The sequence below is a fragment of the Hyposmocoma kahamanoa genome, unplaced genomic scaffold (assembly GCF_003589595.1).
Source record: "Hyposmocoma kahamanoa isolate Upper Pololo Valley unplaced genomic scaffold, ASM358959v1 62, whole genome shotgun sequence".
Classification (NCBI taxonomy): domain Eukaryota; kingdom Metazoa; phylum Arthropoda; class Insecta; order Lepidoptera; family Cosmopterigidae; genus Hyposmocoma; species Hyposmocoma kahamanoa.
The window spans coordinates 5,671,644-5,693,293 of NW_020653850.1; the positions used below are offsets into that span (position 1 = coordinate 5,671,644).

The following is a 21,650-nucleotide window of genomic DNA, read 5'->3' on the forward strand; positions in this document are numbered from 1 at the left end:
GAAATGAGTGCCATATTCGTAATGAGCATCCCCAAATACCTCGAAAAGGATACCCATATAGCATATTTTGAAAAATCGTGTCCGCCATCTTGGATTTACAAATAAGTGCTATATTCGTTTTTCATCGACAAAACCGAGCACATCTGTAGGCACCTGATCGACAATGTCGGGCAAATCTGTAGGCACCTTTAACTTAATGATGAGTTAAGCAAGATACAATTTCCCCACTTTTGAGGGAAATGTTATTCCATGGCATCATTATTTGTATATTTGTGTGCGTGCCGACGAGCGTAGTTACAAGTTGCTTACGCCTACATGAATTTGGTTTTTGCCTCACTTGTGACAGTTCGTTTGATATGAAACTATCATTCTATGCGTTATTATTCTAAGCTTACACCTAACTTTTTTATATCAAATTTTCTTTTTCGCGCCAATTTAGAAACAGTAACGTCAATTGTTTAGTAAAGAATTCTAAATTAAGAAATAAATATAAATTCCGAAAGCTTTTATTTACCCTTAAAGTAACGATATAAAGCATAAGACATAAATAACAGACATCTGCATCGCCTGTATTGTCAGATTTTAACAATAATTAATAAAATAATATTATAAATAGAAAGTAGTCTTCCGCTTCTCCATCTTTCAACATCAATATAAATAATTATGTATCTGCGAACAACTGGCTAAACTCGTGTACATTTTGCATCACAACGATAGGCCATAACCTCAGCTAACCTAACTCGAACGTAAAATCATTACCACCCATTATAATAGCATTTCAAATAGGCACCATATCTTAGTTCGCAATAGTACAGGTACTAATAGGTTCGCATCTCAGAGGGAACACTTGGTCTCACGCGCGGGCTAGTCGGCCATGTTATTTCGAGATAATCATTCGAGATAGATGAGTCACGAACGATTGCCAGATATGCTCAAATTGACTCCTTTGTCAAATCCACCGACTTACCTAGAGCAGAGAACAAAAAGTAAAGAGAACGGACACTCTCCGCCTCTCCCTAGCTTTAGATACCGCACCACGACCCGCACATTGCCGGTCACAGTGACTGAACGACAACAAGGCTGCTGGCGAGCCGTTTTCGTACGAAGACGGCTTTGATATTTGAATAAAGTTTTCATTTATTCATTACGAGACTTGTACGTTAACATAAAACATCATTTTACGTTACTATTTATAATGGTCGTGAATTGTACTGTGTACGGGTGTTTATCATCATTTTCCGAAAGATGAAACGAAGGAAGTAAAAAAACTAATGTATGAGTCTCATTCAGTTATTGTTTTCTTCATTTATTTACTGCAGAGTAACATACATATGTATAAAAAATAGAGATTTATTATATCAATATAATGAGGCGCCATGACTTCGTGAGCTAGTAGACAAGGGTTCTCGAATTTTCAATTCATTTTGCCCATAAATTTTACGTAAGTAGCGAATATACGTAATTAATGATGATCAACTTGGACATGCAATTATCAAATACCTTGGTTACCTTATTTAAAGGTTTGTATGTCCAAAATATAACATTTAAAGTGCTTTTAATATATTTTTTAAATAAACCTTCAATAATGAAAAATATGATATTACATCGATATAAAGAGACATGTGTAATTATTAGGATTCTGGATTATATTAATAGACTCATAGATAATAGATACGCGTTAGCATTTTCGCTATGTTGCCGCTCTGATCACGTAACGTAACGGTGCAAGAAAGTGATGGGTAACCCTGCTACTTCACACACACATTTGTGCGTGTGCAGATAGCGCCTTGCTGTATGTAGTAGTAGTAGGTAAATAATTTTCGACCGTTGTATGGAGTGTCCGGGGTGTACCTAGAGGTCTGTTATAGAAACTGTGGAAGGGTCATTGACACGAGTACTGCTAGACTAGTTTACTTTAGTTACTTCCATAGTATAATGTCCTACGGGATTCTCATGTGGGGTAAAGCGGCAGATATTCAAACCATATTTGTATTGCAAAAACGAGCGATTCGTTCTGTGTACCGTCTAGGCTCTCGGGTATCTCTCAGAGAAAAGTTTAAGGAGACTGGTATCATGACTGTGGCATCACAGTACATTTACTCAAATATTTTATATGCCCGTAAAAATATACATAATTTCAATAAGAAAGAAGATATCCATAATATTAACCTTAGAGCTAAGTCCAAACTCATGGTACCACGATTTCGTTTAACCAAGGTAAACAACTCTTTTATGGGGAACTGTATACGTTTTTACAATAAGATTCCGGAGCATATATTAAGTTTATCATTTCCTAAGTTTAAAAAGTACATTAAAAATATTTTGATCGAAAAAGCATATTACAAAATTGAAGACTACGTGTTAGATAAAGATGTATGGAAAGACGACATGGCTCCAGAATCCACACAAATTTGATTCAAAATGTATTCCATAGCATTTAAGTTTATTTGAAAAGAGCAATCCCTAGAGTTTCTTGCTCGTTCTTCTCAGGGAGGTCAGCGTAGTGAACGAGCAGTACCTTAAATGTGACGTTTTCAAGTGTAAATTTATTTTACCTATGGAATAAATCATCTTTGACTTTGACTTTGACTTTGACTTTGACTTTGATCGTTTAACTATGAATATAGTTTCGTGAGTTATTATTCTAAGGTTTCGGTTATATAGTATATTTAAGTACCTACCTGTCATTTACAATATATCTCAGCAAACGCAGTGTTGGTTGTCATATACATTGGCTCTACATTCATTTCTAATGCTCCTTGAGATTTTTTTAACGTATGTCCTTTGTTTTGATTTTATTGTTATTTTTTCTACATCAGTTACAATCAATGTTTCGAATAGGATTTCCAAATGAGTAGATAAATATCTACATATCACTGCTTTTCAAGAATAGTGGTACAATCCAAAGTAATTCCTTTTTTGTCCTATTACTGATTTTTGTTTGAAAGATACAAAATTTTATTATGAATGGGACACCGTATTCTATCGGCTGTACCACGGTGAGTGCTCTGAAGAGTTATTCAACCTTATCCCTTCCTCTCCTTTCCATCAGCGGACCACCCGTGCCGGACTGCGTTGCCACAGTTGGACGGTCAGTTCAATACCGTCCCGCACTAAAAAGTTTGGCAATTCGTTTTTATGCCGAACCATCAAATTGTGGAACCAACTCCCGGCGCATGTATTCCCTCCCCTCTATAACATCGGGTCCTTCAAACGTAGTGTGAAGAAGCATTTGGCCAGACCGGCAAAATGATAGTGACGGAGTGAAGATATTTGTGTTTTCCATCCGTTACTCTCATCTCTGGACTGTATTCGCACTTTCCATCAGGCGCGGTGCAGTCATTTTGCCGAGTCACAATAAAAAAAAAAAAAACCGAGGTCTTCATTGGTTAAATCACATGCCAAAGTTGGGATTGTTATATTAGAATGTAAGAATATTATATACTTCAACAATTGAGATTTATTGTAACTAAGTACAATACAAAAAGAAACTTATAGAAAACACATGGGTACAGGGAGGAAGTACATTTTGATATACAAGGATTCTTATTTCTTTTTATTTATGACTCTGGCACCTTACACATCACCTTCCTCTTTAGATATTTTATAAAGTAATAGGTACACTTTGCGTTTCTTTACAGTTTTAATCTTATAGGTTTTTTTACTATCCTACCGACTGCGCCATGTTATATTCGAATGAAAGAATATTATATACTTCAACAATTTAGATTTATTGTAACTTAGTACAATACAAAAATAAACTTATAGAAAGCACATGGGTACAGGGAGAAGTACATTTTGACATACTTGACTTTTTTTTGACATATTTGACTCTAGCACCTTACACATCAGGGATAGCCTACGGTTTGTTAATTTTGCGCGGCAGACACGTCTGAGTTTTTTTATACCATTTTCCTGATGAATTCGATGCTTTTGAGATAAGCCACTATCTAGAAAGCTATCGTTATGTACTAGGCGCGACATGGAGTGGTTAAAAGCACCAAACTATTTAAATACTTTTTTAAATTCCGGATTTCAGGAAATAGTTTGACTGCATCGTAGCGTAAAACTATTCACATTGAAAACTAAAGTTGGATGTTTGCTCATATTTTTTTTTTACTTTGGTGGAAGGTTAGTTATCTACTACATTTTTTTACATGGCGCCACTAGAATTACTTTAAAATCCAACTTCAGCTTTTTAATTAGTAGTTTTATCTTACGGAGCAGTAAAACTATTACCGGAAATGCGGAATTCGGAGAACTAATTAATTAATATTTTGGTGGTTTTAACCACTCTATGTGACTCCTTGTATCTATCTATAATCTATGTACACAGTTACCTGCTCATTTGGAACACCTTATTTCGATCATGGATATACATATTTCTTAGAAAAATATTTTCGACTTCGAAGATTATAACCCAATATTACATAGAAGGTCTAGTGTTCTCCTAGTCGGCATCTTTGTTTACATCTTTCGTGCCCACGCCGCGAATATTGAGTTCTTGGACATGGACATTTGAATTTCAAATCCCGAGAATCGAGGTCAGGAGAAGTCATTCTTAAGATGCTCTGCAAATGTTGAAAGCCTCAATTTTATCAGTTTAAATATTCTATTCCCGTAATTTTTTACGGGAATAGAATATTTAAAAGAAATAAAGTATCAAAAAGTTAGTGCAAATATTTCGGTATATTATATGCAAGAATGTGCTCTCAAGGCACCTAATAAATAAAAAATAAATAATAATAATAAATCTTTTAGGCCATGGGAACCTACTCCAGAGTGTAAAACAGATATCCAAAAAGGGAAATAATAATGTGCCAGACAGTCACATCAATAGCCTGGTCTCAAACTAGGGAATTCCCTATATTATGAGTACCAGAGCAAGGGAATTCACTCCAGAGTACTACCCGGAACACCCAAACCAGAACTTATTTAGATAAGTTCACTTCCTAAATAGGTCCTACCGGGAATCGAACCCGGGACTTTCGCATCCAGCGTCCACAGTTCAAACCGTTCGGCTACCGAAGTCGTCAGATTTTATTTTATTTTAAAGCTTGGTTATTTATTACTTAAAAACATGTCACGTCTTTTATATCGAACAGAAAGACACGTACAGGGTCAAGAGCACGTCAAGCTTGACACTTACGATTTAAATCCAACTCTATGCCGCTTACGACAATAACGATCCAAAGTACAAAGTGTCAAGCTTGACGTGCTCTTGACTTGTACTATGATAGAAATGTGGACCGTATCATGTAAGAGAGGAAACCACGTAAACAATTCACGTTAAACCAATGACCGTGTGCCCCAAATCACCGTCCGGTATTTTACAAGAAACGTCTTTAAAACCAGACAGAAACATGCGGGTTCCATGTTACAAATATAGACCGTAATGTGACGAAAGATATTGATCACCGTAACGAATAAGATCGATCGACGTAAACGTTTTACCGTACAGAACCAACAACAGCTCGAAACAGCTCCTCGCAAAAGTTTCAACATTATTGTAAATTAATAAACATTTTGGTTGACTCTCCACTCGATTATTCGCCTCTTTCGGAACTTACAAGACTCGCCCACCCACCCAATTTTATTGTAATAATGTAATCAGAGATACCAAATAAAAGAAAACTATAAAAACATTTTTGAAAGCACGATTATTGAGTTTCGAAACGATTTCGTGTTCATATGAATTACGTTATTATAATAGCTATATTCAAAATACATCTGTACCCTTCCATGTACTTTTAAGACAGCGTCGGGGATAGTGCAATTACTTACAATTACAATTATTAGCGTAACTAGCATTTGATTATGAGTCCCCATTTCGGTAATTTAGTCGCCAAGTCAAAACCCGCGTAAATATTGTGGCAACAACAAAAAAACAATTTGCTTGATTTACGGGAATCCAGTCCGTAGACAACATAAATTAACACTTACTGTGCAAAAATTAAAGTCGTAGCCATTGAGATAACAAAGTAATAACGTTAAATCCCTCTTGGGTGACATTTGGTTTGGTGGTGCAGATACGCGCTTTTTACCAATACTACATACGCCGATTTGCACTGTTCCCGACGATATGGGATAATTGAATCTTTATAAGCAATAACGTGTCAATCAAAATGTTCATAGTTTTGCGAAAATGGTAAGAAAAGATTTTTAGTTGTTTTTTTATAGTTTTCTATTTACATATAAAATGAAAACTTTTGCTCTCGTGCTTGTTATTATTGGGGAATTCTAGTAATAAACAACAACTCATCATTCCTGAGGTGACAACAGCAAAAGTGTTAATCTTACGGGTAAATTTTTGGACACACTATCAAAAACAACGAAAAAATATTTAGGTGTCTTTAGGTGTGTTTTTCGCAAAACTATGATCATGTTGGTTGACACATTGTTGTATATCGTCCTCATACACTCTTATAGTCAAGTTTCAAATCTTTAATAAATGTTAGTTCCGACTTCAAAAAAGGAGGACTGTATTTTTTTGTGTGTGTATATTATGCAATTACTCCGGCATTTATCGTATAGAATCGATTTTGATGATCCTTTTTTTGTTGGAGCGACGGTACCTCAGTATCAGTCCCATTTAAATTTGAAATTCCACCGCTAAGGGTGGCAAACTAGTTGATGAATCCGGTTTCGCCCACTTTCCCTTAATCGATTGTTAACTTTTTAGTTTCAGTTTATGAGTACAGGGTCAAGAGCACGTTAAGCTTGACACTAAAGGCTTAAATTTAACTCTATGCCGCTTGCAATAAGAACGTTCCCAAGTCCAAAGTGTCAAGCTTGATGTGTTCTTGACTTTTTTGGTTCCTTTTTAATGAAAACATATTTTTTTATCTTAATCATTACATTGTACAATTGATTGATTATATTGAGATTTGTTAGGCATTGACTATATTGCTATAAAAACTTCGGCACGTGTTTCTTCAGTTTTCTTAGAAAGTTGTATAGTTAATATTCCAGTAACAATTATACACATGTAACACAAGTCTTGAAATCAATCCTCTGTTCTCACGGCGCGAGCGCATCCGCGTCGATCGATCGCGATAACGACTTATTTATCACCCGTACCACTCACTACTATAAGAGACGACCACCGCTGCGTCCATAGTACTTACTATAAAATTTACCACAAGTCTCCAAATAAACATATTTTTGGATCAAATTACGAGACTTCATGCGTCCAGTTAACTGTACAAGTCATAAGACGGCAAGACCCCTGTCAAGTAAAGATTTTTTAAAGAAAACGTGGGGCTTTGTGGGTAATTAGTGAAAAATCATTTGCTGGTTATAGCCTCTTAGATCTTCGTTAGCGGGTTACCTATTTTGAAAGTGATTTAGAAATCGTAAATGTTTCGTTTGGATCTAGGCACTAATTGTTACCTCAAGCGAATACTTACACAGTAAATAGGATATTGTATCATATGTACTGTCTGTGTATGGGTGTATGTATATGTAAGGTTTGTTTGATTGTTTTGTATTGAATAAGAATTTGTTATATTACATAAAAATTTTAATTTGGAGTTGATTTTTGTTATTAAACACTATAAGATGTTTGTTCTCTATTCTATTTTCTAGGGCCTCAAGTTCTAGTGTCGGAGTTGTCGCGTAACATATCCTCTCCGTTTTTCAAGTCCGTTTAAAATGGTCTAAACAATTTTTATATCGAGTAGGTACTTTTCATGTTGGTATTTACCCGCGAATAATCTAAAAATCTATATAAAATACGTGTTCCTATCAATTCAAAATGTTTTACAAACTCATTGTAATATTCCCATGGTAAACAGACCATAATAACATTTTCCGCCACTATAAAAAACCTCAGTATAATAAAGGCATAGAAAAACGTCAAATTCCATAACAGCGAGGGAGTACGAAGGCGTCCCTCTTAAAAACTTTCTTTCCATCAATTCAACGTAAAGGAATTCACTATTACAAAATAGAAAATAAAGTAAAAACAAGGAACTCCTCGATTGAGTGCTGGTATCACGCCCTCGCAATTACGGACCAACCGAACTCGCTCAGTTTATATCTGGCACTAATAATAGCCAATCTAACGTTCAAAAAAGTAAACCATGTCTCAAAGATCTTTAATAGCCTAGTCGTCGTCAAAATCTGTGCACCAAGGATTGATGTGATTTGCATTTCAGTGTTTATTTTTATTTGATTTTACGCAGAGTTTGAAGTCATAATTATCGTTGATAACCTTACCTTAATAATAATCCAGATTATTATAAACTTGATTATAACAATAAAATACTACCGCTAGCTAATATCGTGCCGTGTGTTGTATGGATGTCTACTCTCGTTCTCCCTCCGATATTCGAAATGACTCGTCAAATAAGCAATACTCGACCAAATAAAGAAACAGTGTGAAGTATGAAGCTTCATTCGTGTAGAACGAGAGGACGGCCTGAGACGTATCCAAACGTGTCAAATGTCAGTCTCAAATTTTAAAGATTTTTCTTCGTGTTTTTTTTAGAGTGGTTAGACACGATTACTTTTGGCAGCGATGCGGAACGAAAACGCGCGATTGCAATGCTACACTTGTGATTTATAGGCGATTGCATCGATGCAAACACGCGATTGCATCGAAGCAAACACGCGATTGCATCGAAGCAAACACGCGATTGCATCGATGCAAACACGCGATTGCATCGATACAAACGCGCGATTGCACCGATGCAATCAATCAATCAAAAAAGTGAGATTGGTATTTAGCAAGCTTGATATTTTTTAGGAACGTTTGCGGAGGACAGCACTGCTGGCCAATCACAGAGCAGCAGCGTCCACGCTAAAACCAAAACAAAGGCAAGGCGCCGCGCATGCGCGCAAGTCTCTCCGCAACGCAAAGCGGAAGACTCGTGAATGCCTTTGCGCGGAAGGCAGATTTCTACGCCGTGTACAGCTAGACCTGAGTCGGTCGATCATTTTTGATAATCTGGGTCGATCATGACCCATGCGTAATATCATCGGGTCAAATGATTCGATCATATGTTCGATATTTTATCAGGTCACCATCCCTCATGAGACTTCCATATGGCGTTTAAAAATATCAAATTATACAATTAGCCTTTATTCTGTACCGCTGATGGGTAATGTGTCTACACTTAAATGCATCATTGATAAACCACACTTAGGATACTAAAATTTTTTTCTAGGAAAAGTAACGGTGTTACAAAACAAAAATACATAACTAAAAACTTATGAGGTTCTATCGAAGTATTGAGTATGTAACCAGAAATAGAGGCGAAATGTCATTTAATTTGTTTGAAAACTATTCTGCCATATCATTCTTGTGACAACTGCGCTCCGATTAGCTAGCCAGATTTCGAAACAATTGACGGGTGTCGTCAATGGGTGTCAACTGTTTCACTTCAAATCGACCATTTAACTTGAGCTTTGCTATAATGGACGAACATTGCAAAATTACATATTTAATATTTAATTACCGATGAAAGATTCCGATTTTTGTTTTGTAATTAGATGTTGTGCTGTTTTTCCCACACCACCGAATAGAACAACACGGCATTATTAGAGATATTATCTTTATTACAATAAATACAGAATATTTTTTGGTATATACGGAGACGTAAGCACAGGTACTGACCTGTCTATATTTCAGTGAAAACGAGAGTTGATATTTATAAGAGCTGTATCGCTAATGTGTTACCAGGAATATATGACCCTTATTTCGTCTCTATTTCTGGTTATATACTCGATGTAACGAAGGAATGCTCTATCGAACAGAAATGTGCGACCCAAACGAAGAGTTAGAAGGCGAACCAGGTCGTAAGTGGGGACTTCACATGAGAGTGAACGAGACAACATAATATTGTGAATTGTTGAATAATCTCCAAAATTATATCGATAAAGTCGAATATTGCGCGCATGACCCATGAAACTCTAAAATGATCGGGTTATTTAGAAGCTAGTAACCCGGGTTATCGGGTCACAGGTGCTGTTCGAATTGTTTTCATTCATCAATCATCAATTATCACAATCGATACACGTCTATACACAGCCAACGCAAGCAAGCGAAAGACTCGTGAACCTGGCTTGAATCCCAAGTGTAGCGATACAATCGCGCGTTTGTAACAATGCAGTCGCGCGCTTGCATGGCTGTTTATAACCGCGCGCGTGTGTAAAGGTAGACGATTAGCGATTGCATCGCTGCTAAAATGCTCTTAGTCTCATTATTTGTCATTTTTAGTCAAAATTTAAACTTAAAACTTATAATAGAACAGCAATATCTATGTACTTAGTAGATTGAAATCTTTGCAATAGAGTAGTAGTTTCCTACAATTGTTAGTGATTTGTCTTTGATAAATGTCAATGTCAAACGGGGCTTGGACTTGAAAATTCCTCTAATAAAATAATTAATGTGCGAAGGAATAACATTCGTACTTTTACGAGGCATTCCATGCGAATGTATTTTAGGAACGCAGCGGCTTTCCTGCGAAGTCGGTTTTAAACAGTGTTTAATAATAAAATGCCTTTATAACCAACGATGTAACAATCAATGGGTTGTTTTTTAGTTTTTGATTAACCGTTATTACCTACACTAATGTTGTAAGCTTATGTGGAAACGAAAACGTGATTGAATATGAAAAACTAGCTATCATAAACACATAAACTTAGAGGTAAAAACAAACAAAGTATTAATTCACCGCTATAAAATTTTATATCTACGTGTAAATGTCGCTGCTAAATTAATGGTTTAATCAATAATTTAATTAACGATCTAGCTCTGTTACTAAACGGCTACATGTATTTAATGGCCTAAATGACGTGTAGGCAGCATGTTTATAACAACTTTCATAATGAACCACTTCACTGTAGGCCCAACCAGATAATGCATAATCTTAGGACACATGTGGAATACTGAGCTGAATTTCTTATATCACATTCCGGACAACTTTTATTCTTGTGTAACGTCTTAAAAAGTTGATTATTTCCGAGTTAAAAATAGTTTTTGTTTTTTTTCCTCGTAATGTAGGGATGTGTTAAGTGTGGGACGTGTTGACCTAGTAACGAAATAACGTGTAATATGCCACTGCTGTTGTTAATTTTGTAATGAGATTGGCTTATTATTTGTGCGTTTTGAACCTAAGTCTATCACATCGGACGAACCTGAGAGAGTTTATTATCCTTGCCGAAAAAATGTCAATACTTTTCTTGCCGTAGTGATTATATTGATTCAATTTAAATGAAAAATATAAAAAAACAGTCAGACTAATCAATTTTGTATTAACCATGTTGATCTAAAATCTTTAGCCATCTTTCGGGTTATTTTAGAATACTTATGCCTTTCTTAAAAAATCCTGTATTTACTTATAAAATACAGGTCTAAATGTCGTCTGACTGATCTGGATGGTCAATTCGTTATCAAAGTCTCCTTACAAAGAATTTTGTAAAGTCCAAAACAAATTAAAATCTGAAAGAGCTATATCGGTGAATACGGTGGATGAGGTAACACACCCCAAACTAGAAGAGTTGTTGACGCCTTTGTTAAAGATGTGTGTGGTTTGGAATTATAATGATGAAATACGACATTTTTAGGATTTACCACTTCTGGGAATTTTTCAAGGACTTTGATATTGAAACTTAGCCGCCTACTCTTAAAATGCGCGCTAAAACATTATTTTTACGTGTAACAAAGTTACTTAAAATTACCAAATGGCAAAAACCGCACGGACTCTTTGGCCAACCCGTATTAAACCAATTTTAAGGTACTCTAACTATAACTTAGGTTTAATAACAGTTAAGGAGCTATAACTAGGCACCACACCCACCCTTGACGCAGGGCCTTTGAAAACGGGTAGTGTAACAAGCATTCTAATAACTTTGGCACGCACACATGGATCTTATAAATCACCCAATAGTTTCTCAATTAATTGTTTAATTGCTTTATAAATTATTATTTTTATATAATTTTCAGTTGTGTTCTAAAATTATTACCACCATACAACAATACTTCAGGAATTCATGACAAGACATATCGTGAATTGGTAATTAAATCAGCCGTCGGCACACATTGCTGCAGCCGCGTGGTGCGATGCGACAATTCATTAACACGAGAAATGCAATATAAACTTTATAGTCTAAAAGATAAGGCTACATTTCTTTAAAGAAAAAATGAAAAAGAAGATGTAGTAAGCGGCGGCGGGCGGCGTCGATTTGCGCTGGGCCGTACTTTATTAAATGCAATGTAATATAGAACTCTAAAATCTGTTCCAATCCATTATGCCAGGAAAGTAAACAAACCGCGTTTGACTCTCTTAAGCGATCACTCAATAAATGGAATAATAATACTTTCACATATGTATATTTTGAAGATTTCGTCTTGATATCTCATCACTTTTTCCAGCAATATTCATCTGAACAACATATTAAAACATAATTTGAAAAATGTTATTTCAAAAGTGAGGTTATTTTTCAAGTATAGACTTGTGAATAGTCTATGTTTGCATAGGGCTGTATAGAAATAACTCATCCGGTTCATTCAATTCAAGATTTTCGTCGATCGATTAGTGAATCGAAAATTTAATCACAATCCAAGGATTTGAAGGAGACTTTAAAATTAGATCTAGGAAATTTTAAATTTTATAGGTTTTATTTATTTGGTTTTATAGGCTTTTATAGGTTATATAAGAAACAAAAATTCAGTATTAAATTACATATTTTTTACACTAATCAACAGCGAAATCGCAAAACCCATTTTATTATATAAAACCCAGTTATTCCATCTGATTCAATTAAACAAATCGATTAATTCAATTAATTAATCGATTTGTAGTTGGCAGTTCAGTTGGCCATCACTAAATTGTCCATGGTCGGGTCAATGATCTGTTTGTTTATTTTTCTGCTACAATGGATTGGAACAGACTTTAATAAATAAAATATACATTTCTTTTGAAAAAAAGAGTAAAGCCACTCCGCGACGCGCCTGTCATCGGCACGGGAAGCGCAGAGTGTATAGTATAACAGAACTTCAACACTAGAAAATGAAGTTAGTATATCTTTGAATGCAAAGTAAGTCTCGCTGCGATGGGAAGCGTGCAAAACCTGCGCCTCGACGTTATATTATTCATTCCTTAAATTAATTTTCATAGATTTGATCAAAATAAAAAAATCACATTTAATGACTCTTTAAGTAGAAAATGAGTGCTACTAAATGAACATAAATACTATAATTCAATATAGCCCCTCTGTTCCGTAACAGAGGTGCTATATTGAATTATTTCTTTGTATTAATGTTCATTATGTTCATTTATTAGCACTCATTTTATATTTAAAGAGTAATTAAAGTCCCGTGACTTTAGGTAACAAAGAAAAACGATCCGAATATGATATTACTAAGTATCTGCAACTTATATGCAGGCGAAACTTCACTTTTCGATTTATATCCATTATTTATTACATGTTCTTTTAACAGGTCGGTGGGCGTGCGTAAAGAAAGGCCCTTTCCACAGTCTCATTAATTTGTACCTTTCTCTTGCGACAGTTCCGAGTATGAGCTATATCGATATCGAATGCAGGTTAACAACAATTACCACAGTATTTATTTCTTCAGTAAAGGCCGGCAGATAAGAAACGGTTTTGTACATATACAGGTTGTAACAAAAATGCGTGGGCATATATTAGAGTACGAAATTGACCGAACCGAATACAACTGTTGTTCAATTAACCAGAAAATTAATATTATTAAAAAAATAACGATGTACAAAAAAATGGGAAGTGTTTGTGTTGTGCGTTAATAATGAGATTTAATTTTTTCTCGATAGTAATGATACATGGAAAATTTTTCTCATTGTTGTTTGACATCGTTTTATTTGTCAATATTTTGTATTTACAATTTTTTTATTTTACCTTTTTGTACATTGAATTTTAAAAAGGTACATAGTGTTGGATTGTGGAAAAATTTTCCATATTGGATAATACACCTATTTTTTTCTGAAAAATATTTAGTACATTTACACGGGATGTAATATGTACTCGTACATATGAATAATAAGTATTCATTGGATGAAAATCTTAGCAAAATGATCAGCTTAGATCTATTCTTATAATAATTCTTTGATTGCACCCCCTTTTCCAAAGCTTAAATTTCTATCCTAAGGTTGCCTGGAAGAAATTGCTACTTAGCAATAAGGTCGCCTGTTGTACATTATGTTACTCTGCGATACTTGCGCTACTGTTCATGTTGTCATTGTATTTTTAATGTGCGTTATAGAATATTTAATTTAATTTCATTTCAATAATGTTCGATTTCCTAAACCCACATGTCATAAACAAACATTTGCAAACAATAATAATAAGGTTTTTTTTAGGATACCAAGTGAAGGGACAAATCGTGCGCCTGGTGATGGTGGTAAACGAGACGCCTTACATAGCAACGTCACTCAGAGCTTTAAAACACAAAGATCTGAAGGGCACTACCATTGCGCCTGCAATTACACCAGCAATGTTACCCTTCAAAACCGGAACGCAGCAATGCTCATATTACTGCTTGGCGGCAGAAATCTTGGCAGTATACTTTCTTGGACGAACTCTTACAAAACATAAAGAAAAAGCAATTAACATATTTTTTACGCCATATTTTAAATTCCAAGTGGAAAAGCCTTGTATTATATTTATACGTATCATAATAGCCACATATAGGAATTAGATGAATTCCAAACTCGTTCGCATTTGACTTTTATATGTGCTGAGGTGAACAAACGACCTCGCCAAAACCGTTTGCTCATTTCCATACCATACCACCACAATACATCCGCGATCTTCCAATACAGCGGGTATTACTTGTTTTGGCGATAAACAGAAATTGATTCTATCGAAATAACGTTTGAGGGCTTTGACGGTAAAGTTACTATAGGTAGAGAATTCATTTCTGCATCTTCTTGCGCTCATGGCGGCTATTCGCATGTCTGTTAATTTCCATTTCAAATTACCAGATTTATCTATAATTTTGATCGGTCTAAAGTTAATTTCATTGTAAAAACAAACAAAATTCATATTCGTCCATGACTGTTATTACACAGATTGTAAATCATTGGTTTTTAATAAAGAGAGACTCCTTTCAGTTACTTTAGCTGTGAAATTTTCGATAGCAATATGTGGTATAAATGTAATAAATTATCATAAATAAAGTTAACAGACCAATTTACATTTATTTTTTTTATTTCGCCTAATAAAAACGCGGATGTTTTACCAACGTACTATTGAGTTAATATGCGTGAATAATACGTGGGGCGTACTATAAATTTCCAGAATGAATAATAAAATCTTGTAAAAGGTCAGAAATGAATTTATTGTTTCTCAAAATATTCTCCGTTAGCAAAAAATGCACTTTTTCATACGAATGAACCAATTTTGAATACATTTATGCCACTCCTCCGTGACAATTTCTGAAACATATTTTTTATAGCCTTCGACAGCCTCTTCAGGTGATGAAAATCGTTGACCGCGTAACTGACTCTTAATTTTTGGAAATAAATAAAAGTCACAAGGTGCGAGGTCGGGACTGTACGCGGGATGGCTCATAAGGTCAACGTTAATCAAGAATTCATTTCTCTGTCTGGCTGTGTGAGAACTGCCATTATCGTGGTGCAAGATGATACGGCGTTTGCGGTTATTTTTATGGGCGGGCGATCATCACGAAATTCGTCACTGAGATTTACACGACCGCCTTTGGATTCTGCAAACCAGCTATAAATAGTCGTCTTGCATGGTGCTTCATCGCCAAAAGCAGTTTGAAGCCAAGCGAACTCCGCTGAGGTGTTATATTCCACTTAAACTGTTAAAGTCGTAGAAAACCATAGGTACTACGAAAATTTTCATGAGTTAAATCCATGGTGATATAGACAACCAATTTCTAAAATGACGCCACAATGTAAAAACAAGTGACAGTCAGATGAAACAAACTTTATTCTACAGCCAAAGAGTTCCATTTTCAAATGTTGTAATTACTTTTTAAATATTGTTTATCTAAGTGGCCAGTTCCGGAAATGTATAGTGCGCCCAATGTAATATTAATAATATTCAAGAAAATCATACCGATTATCTAATACCATATAATCCTTGTCAAAGAGCACGTCACACTGGACACTTTGGACCATTGTTGAATTTAAATCTTAAGTGTCTAGCTTGACTGTTCTTCTCTATACTATGAGTAAGGATAAAACATCCTGAATTAGAACTAATTTAGAAAAGTTCAGTTTTTAAATTGGTCCTGCTGGGAATCGGACCCGGAAAGATATTCATCTAAGTCCCGAAAAATTAACCGCTGGGCTGCCACTGAATAGGTGATTGAGCAGGCAACACATAAGTGCTAATTAAGGGGGAAAATCCATTGAAGAAAACTGAGTTGTACTTATCCATTTATTGATTGTACTAGCTTCTATATTCTATGTATATATCTTTTCAGATAGAAATGAACAGTGCCTGAAGCATGGGTCAGACCGACGTTCCACGTCGCACACCAGAGCTGCCTCCGCTGCCGCCGCCCATACAACCCTGCAGCGGCTTCCTCGGCAACGTGAGTACATAGATACATCAGTAAATAACAAAAATATTTTCTCATTGTTCCAAAAATATGCCTGAATGTCTACGACAGGTATTTCCCGGAACTTTCACCATCCTATTGTGCATCAGAATATTTTAAAGTCAATGATTTCAACCTCCATAGAGCTAGAATGATTGTCTGCACTACACACAACCCAAATTCTTGCAAATTCTAGAAAAAAACTATGGACTTCTCTAAAAAGATATGCCCCAAAATAGTTTTCGAAGCCTATAATTTACTATTCAACACCGAAAACTTGTCTAACAGCATCTAGTTGTGTATTTTTAATGGTTTAATTTCATTCGTTATTTTTCGACTGACTATTGATTGAAATTATTTAATTTAATATCCGAACAATCGTTAAAATAGAATGCCGGTTCACGGCAACTTAACATACACGAATATATCGCTGCTTTTTGAGAATAGTGACCCAAACCCACGTAGTTAATTTTTTTATTTGTTACACAATAACGCAATATTGCAGAATTTGAGTTAAGCATACAGACTTTTGACGTAAGAATTTTTTGACGTCAGAATATGGGTGCTTTATTCCCGACAATGTTTCGCTTGCTCTGCTCGTCGCTGTATACTTAGCTCAAATTGTGCCATTTCGCGTTATTGAATAAAGGCAGCGAGTTGCATTTATGTTTTGCTAACTTTTAGTGAGAATAACGGTACCTCCAATGAACACTACGTTTAATTTTTTGGTCATCTCTGTTTTTAATTTGCTTTTTGTTTCTTTTTTTTCACAAAATTAGTTATTTTGTCTTTTTTTCGAATTTAGTTTTTTATTTTTATTTCACAAAATTCGGGAAGCATAATATTAATAAATAAATATGACTGTTTACAAAAATAACACAAAATAACCGAAAAATAAAATTGGCGTAGTGTTCGTTGGAGATATCGATAAGACACCAATCTTTCCATTGGTTAAAATAACTGCATGCGCCTAGTTCAATGTAAACTATGCCACTGTATTATTGGGTGAATGCAATGTGTGTTAGTGGCAACTATATGCCAGAGACTTGGTTAACTTAGGAAAATGAAGAAACTTGCGAAGATTTTAAAAAGAGCTTTATAAAGTTTTAGACGAAGCGACATTTAAGCTAGCAGTAACTTTTACTGTTTTATGTAAGGTGTTAACCTTAAAGCGGTTTTACAAGAAACAGCTAGCTGTTAAGTTTATAGTAAAGCTGCGATGTAAAATATTATGTGTTGTTATTATTATGTTTTATATAATGTAACTTCCATTTTATGTCATTATAATTATGTATTTTTTTGTATTTTATTTATTTATTACTATTATTTTGGATATTTGTTTTATACTATTTTTTATTACAAATTCTTTTTTTCACTTGTGTATGTGCAATATGTGTATTAAATATGTATTCTGTTGCGCCCTCAATTAATTACTATCTTACAGTTTTTCCGTAACCCGTAGGTTGCCTGGAACAGATTGCTATACAGCAATAAGGCCGCCTGTTGTACCAGTCTTTTTATTTGTGTTATTATGTATTTGTCCCAGTGTGCAATAAAGAATATTTCTATTGTATTGTATATTATCTACCTTCTTTAGTAGCCTTCTTGTCTACACCTACAAAAAAAAAGATTTAAAAAAAGATATGATGTGACCAAAGCAGGAACAGCGAAAACTTGGTTGCTTTGTACAAAATTATTAGGTTTTTGTCGAACTAACATTTATCACAACAAAACTACTTTGATAGTTTTCCCTCAACCTGTTTAACTATCTTATAACAAGCATGTACTTTAGTGGTAATTCAGAATATCGTCATAGACACTATAAACCTACATATATCTATGGTAAATGTCTATACAGTTTCCTGGCCAGCTTGGACATAAACATAATACAATTCATAGTCATAAGCGATGGCTGCATTGTGTGCTGTCCTCATTCACACGGCACTTCCGACGGATTTACATACATCGACCATTCGTCTTTCTGCTTTCCTCTTTATCGGACACTTTGAAACGTTTAACGGTCTATAAAGTGACTTGATGTCCGATATAAATCAAATATTCAATAGTAAACCCGATTGCCTAGGCGTTGACAGTTCTTATCAATGCTAGCCTGACTGACAAGGTGCTTATGACTGTGACCACCTACTTATAAAAATTAACTGTAACGTTCCCGTTAAGTATAGTGTGCCTATAACTTATTTAATTAAAAGTCCTTTTATTTATTACTACTCATCTTTATAGGTAACATAAACGCGTCAGCGCAAACTGCTAGCGTATAATCTGATTCTATAACGATTTGCTAAAACCCGAGAGCAGTTTAGGTATCACAAATCGTAGCAATTTATATAGGGCGGGGCGACGCGCGCGCCGGCGGCCGGCGGCAGCGGACGCACCATGAAGCAATCTTCTTACATCCATAAATTGCTTGCTCTTGCGCTTCCCTTACTTCGCTTGAGCTTTTATTAAGTAAAAGGACGTTTCCTAAACTTTTTTGAATAACATTTATCTTGAAAAATTCGTAATCCTTTTTGATGACCGATCAACTCCTGCCTCATCGATCAAATCCAGCAGTGGGACGTATTAATACGTTGGTGATGATGACGATTTTATAATCGACATGTCCTTAATCAATTCCTTATCTAAGGGTGAATATCAATATGAACATTCATACATATACTAACTCATTTCGGTGAACATTTACATATGCAAGATCTCGCAAGTTTGAGAACCATCATAGCTAAAGTTTATTCCTAAAAGATCATAATATATCCTCGCACCATATTTTACGTCTTAAATTACTGCGCGTGAATCACACAAAGCTTGCTATGAATCTTCCCGACTTGGTCGGGGATCAGAGCTGCTACATTGACTTTCAATAGTGTTAAACCGATTCCATTCAATTATTTTAAACCTCATTGGTGTGGTATGTCACTGAAACGTAATCACTGAAAGTCGTCCTATAGGAAAACGTCAAAAAATATACAAAACCGACGCTAGCAGATAGTTGGCATGACAGTGAATGCAACTAATTCCGTGGTGAGTGCACGGATTCAACGCTGCAGGCTACACTGCCATAAAGCAGAGCCAACGATGGCACATTTTCCGAGGCTACACTGTAATACAATTTACTTCGAATAGGCGTTCAGGAACTAGAGGTGCGTCGTGACAAATGAATAGTGGCGTAACTATACTCGTGATTCCGCGATGAAAAGTTATATAGATCTACTAATTTTAAATGCTTGAAATAAACAAAAACGAACATACTTACTTCAAAAGATAGGTAATTCGATTAAAAGCCTATGCACACGGCCTATTTTATACGCGCCTACGATGCGCGTTTACGCTTCGTAAACGCGCGTAATCTGCGCGTTTAAGTGCCGCAGACGCGCTATAGTCGCGCGTACATGTCGCACATTATGTTAAGATATACGCTCAGATGACGCGCGATTACAGCGCCTTAAACGCGCGTTCATGAAACGCGCGTCGTCAGCGCGTATAATATACGCCGTGTGCATCTATATGCATATAGAGCATAAGCTCTGAGGTGCGATATGCGCAGGTAATCGTCGTTTGTTTTTTCACACGGTGCAACGCCGTGTTCGAAGTAGCAAGTTATGTCATAATGATCTAGTAAACTACTGACATGTAGCCGAATTGCAAAAGGCATAAAGATTAAGAACGCGTTTAGTTTAGTTAGATAAGTATATGACATTATGAGTTGAGTTTTTGAATGTTATTTCTAGTTTGTAGTTCGCCTCGGTTCATGTTCATGTAACATATACGATATTACGGTTGGCACACATTGAAATAGCTTGATTCAAATACATTTCCTCTAATTTGTTATGCTCAATTCACATTAGGAGCATGTTATCCTGCTCTAGAATCTTAACGGCGTTGTATAAATTGCATGTACTAATTTGCTACCTATATCGGACGAGTGAATACCCTAAGCACTCTACATTTACGTGTAGCACTAATTGGCAAGGTCCACCGTTATCTGCACATTTCGCTGATGCATCGACCCACACCTTGACCAACTTTACACCCGTCTATTTTTAAACCTTCACCACGTTTAAAAGCACTTACTTACATGCTACAAATAACTCTTTGTTAAACGTCCACTTCAAATTGTTCCCGTAAATAGTCTCAACTGAGAGGGCATTCAGGACAACGGAGACGTATGGGCACTGTGTTTTCAATTCTGGAAGTAGTGGGCCATAAAGAACCGTCGTCGGTGCAATCTTTATTTATGTACACGTTTAACACTGTCGGTGCCGCCTTTACAAAGTTGCATACAATGCTCACAACCGGGTGTTAGTCTCATAGTGTCAATTTTAGAATGTAGGTCCCTTTATAGGGTGCTTTGTTCGTCGCTGGTAAAGGCCAGAATGAAGTATTATTCCTCGGTTATTGGAAGACAATGCGGGGCAGTGCACGCCTGACCTCTACACGGCGCAAGATTATGCTTATGTTTGCCTTTTATTTTGTAGGAACGGGCGAACTAGCTCGCGCCGCCGCGCCGCGCCGCCCGCCGCGCACAGGATGTAAAAGCAACAAGAAATTGTAGATAAACCTCAGTAAACTTTTTGTGTAATAACCAGCGGATGTATTAATATTGTCTGCTTCATGGCTGCTCTATCTGCAACTATTTTTCTTTGTCAGCATTTGATGGGAAAATAGTGTACGCAGCGTATACCCTCATAAATCTTCGTGGTGGTAAATTAACATGTAGAAATCTATAGGTGAGTATTTATGGGCGGATTGATAGTATTACAACGTCCGAAGTTTACAGGAAAGTGTTTGCTCTACTTCTCGGATGTGGAGCGTCGCCATATTTTATGTGGGCGACGGAGTGACCGGCGGCGTTCGCGCACCACAATAGCAATTCCCAATGACAAAGGGCTTGTAAATCGTGCGCTACTGATCACATCTTTAAGAAAGTTTCACGAAATGGGACGACGATGTTTCGCTTGTTATTATAGTTTTACGAAATTTATTAAAGTAGTCTATGTGGACTATTATATTATGGATTATCAAGTCCATGTGGACTATGCAATGTCCTCGAATTCGCGTTTAATGTTTCCGGCAAAGTTCA

General features: G+C 35.8%; 1 protein-coding gene across 1 annotated transcript in view; it reads left to right on the forward strand.

The window, feature by feature from the left end:
- The window catches only part of LOC113229733, a 110,589-nt gene that overhangs the window by 11,941 nt on the left and 76,998 nt on the right, over positions 1-21,650 (forward strand). The window contains exon 2 of the mRNA XM_026463415.1: positions 16,439-16,549. Within this exon, the coding sequence (XP_026319200.1) occupies positions 16,463-16,549 (87 nt within the window). The 5' untranslated portion in view covers positions 16,439-16,462. The remainder of the gene's footprint in view (positions 1-16,438; positions 16,550-21,650) is intronic.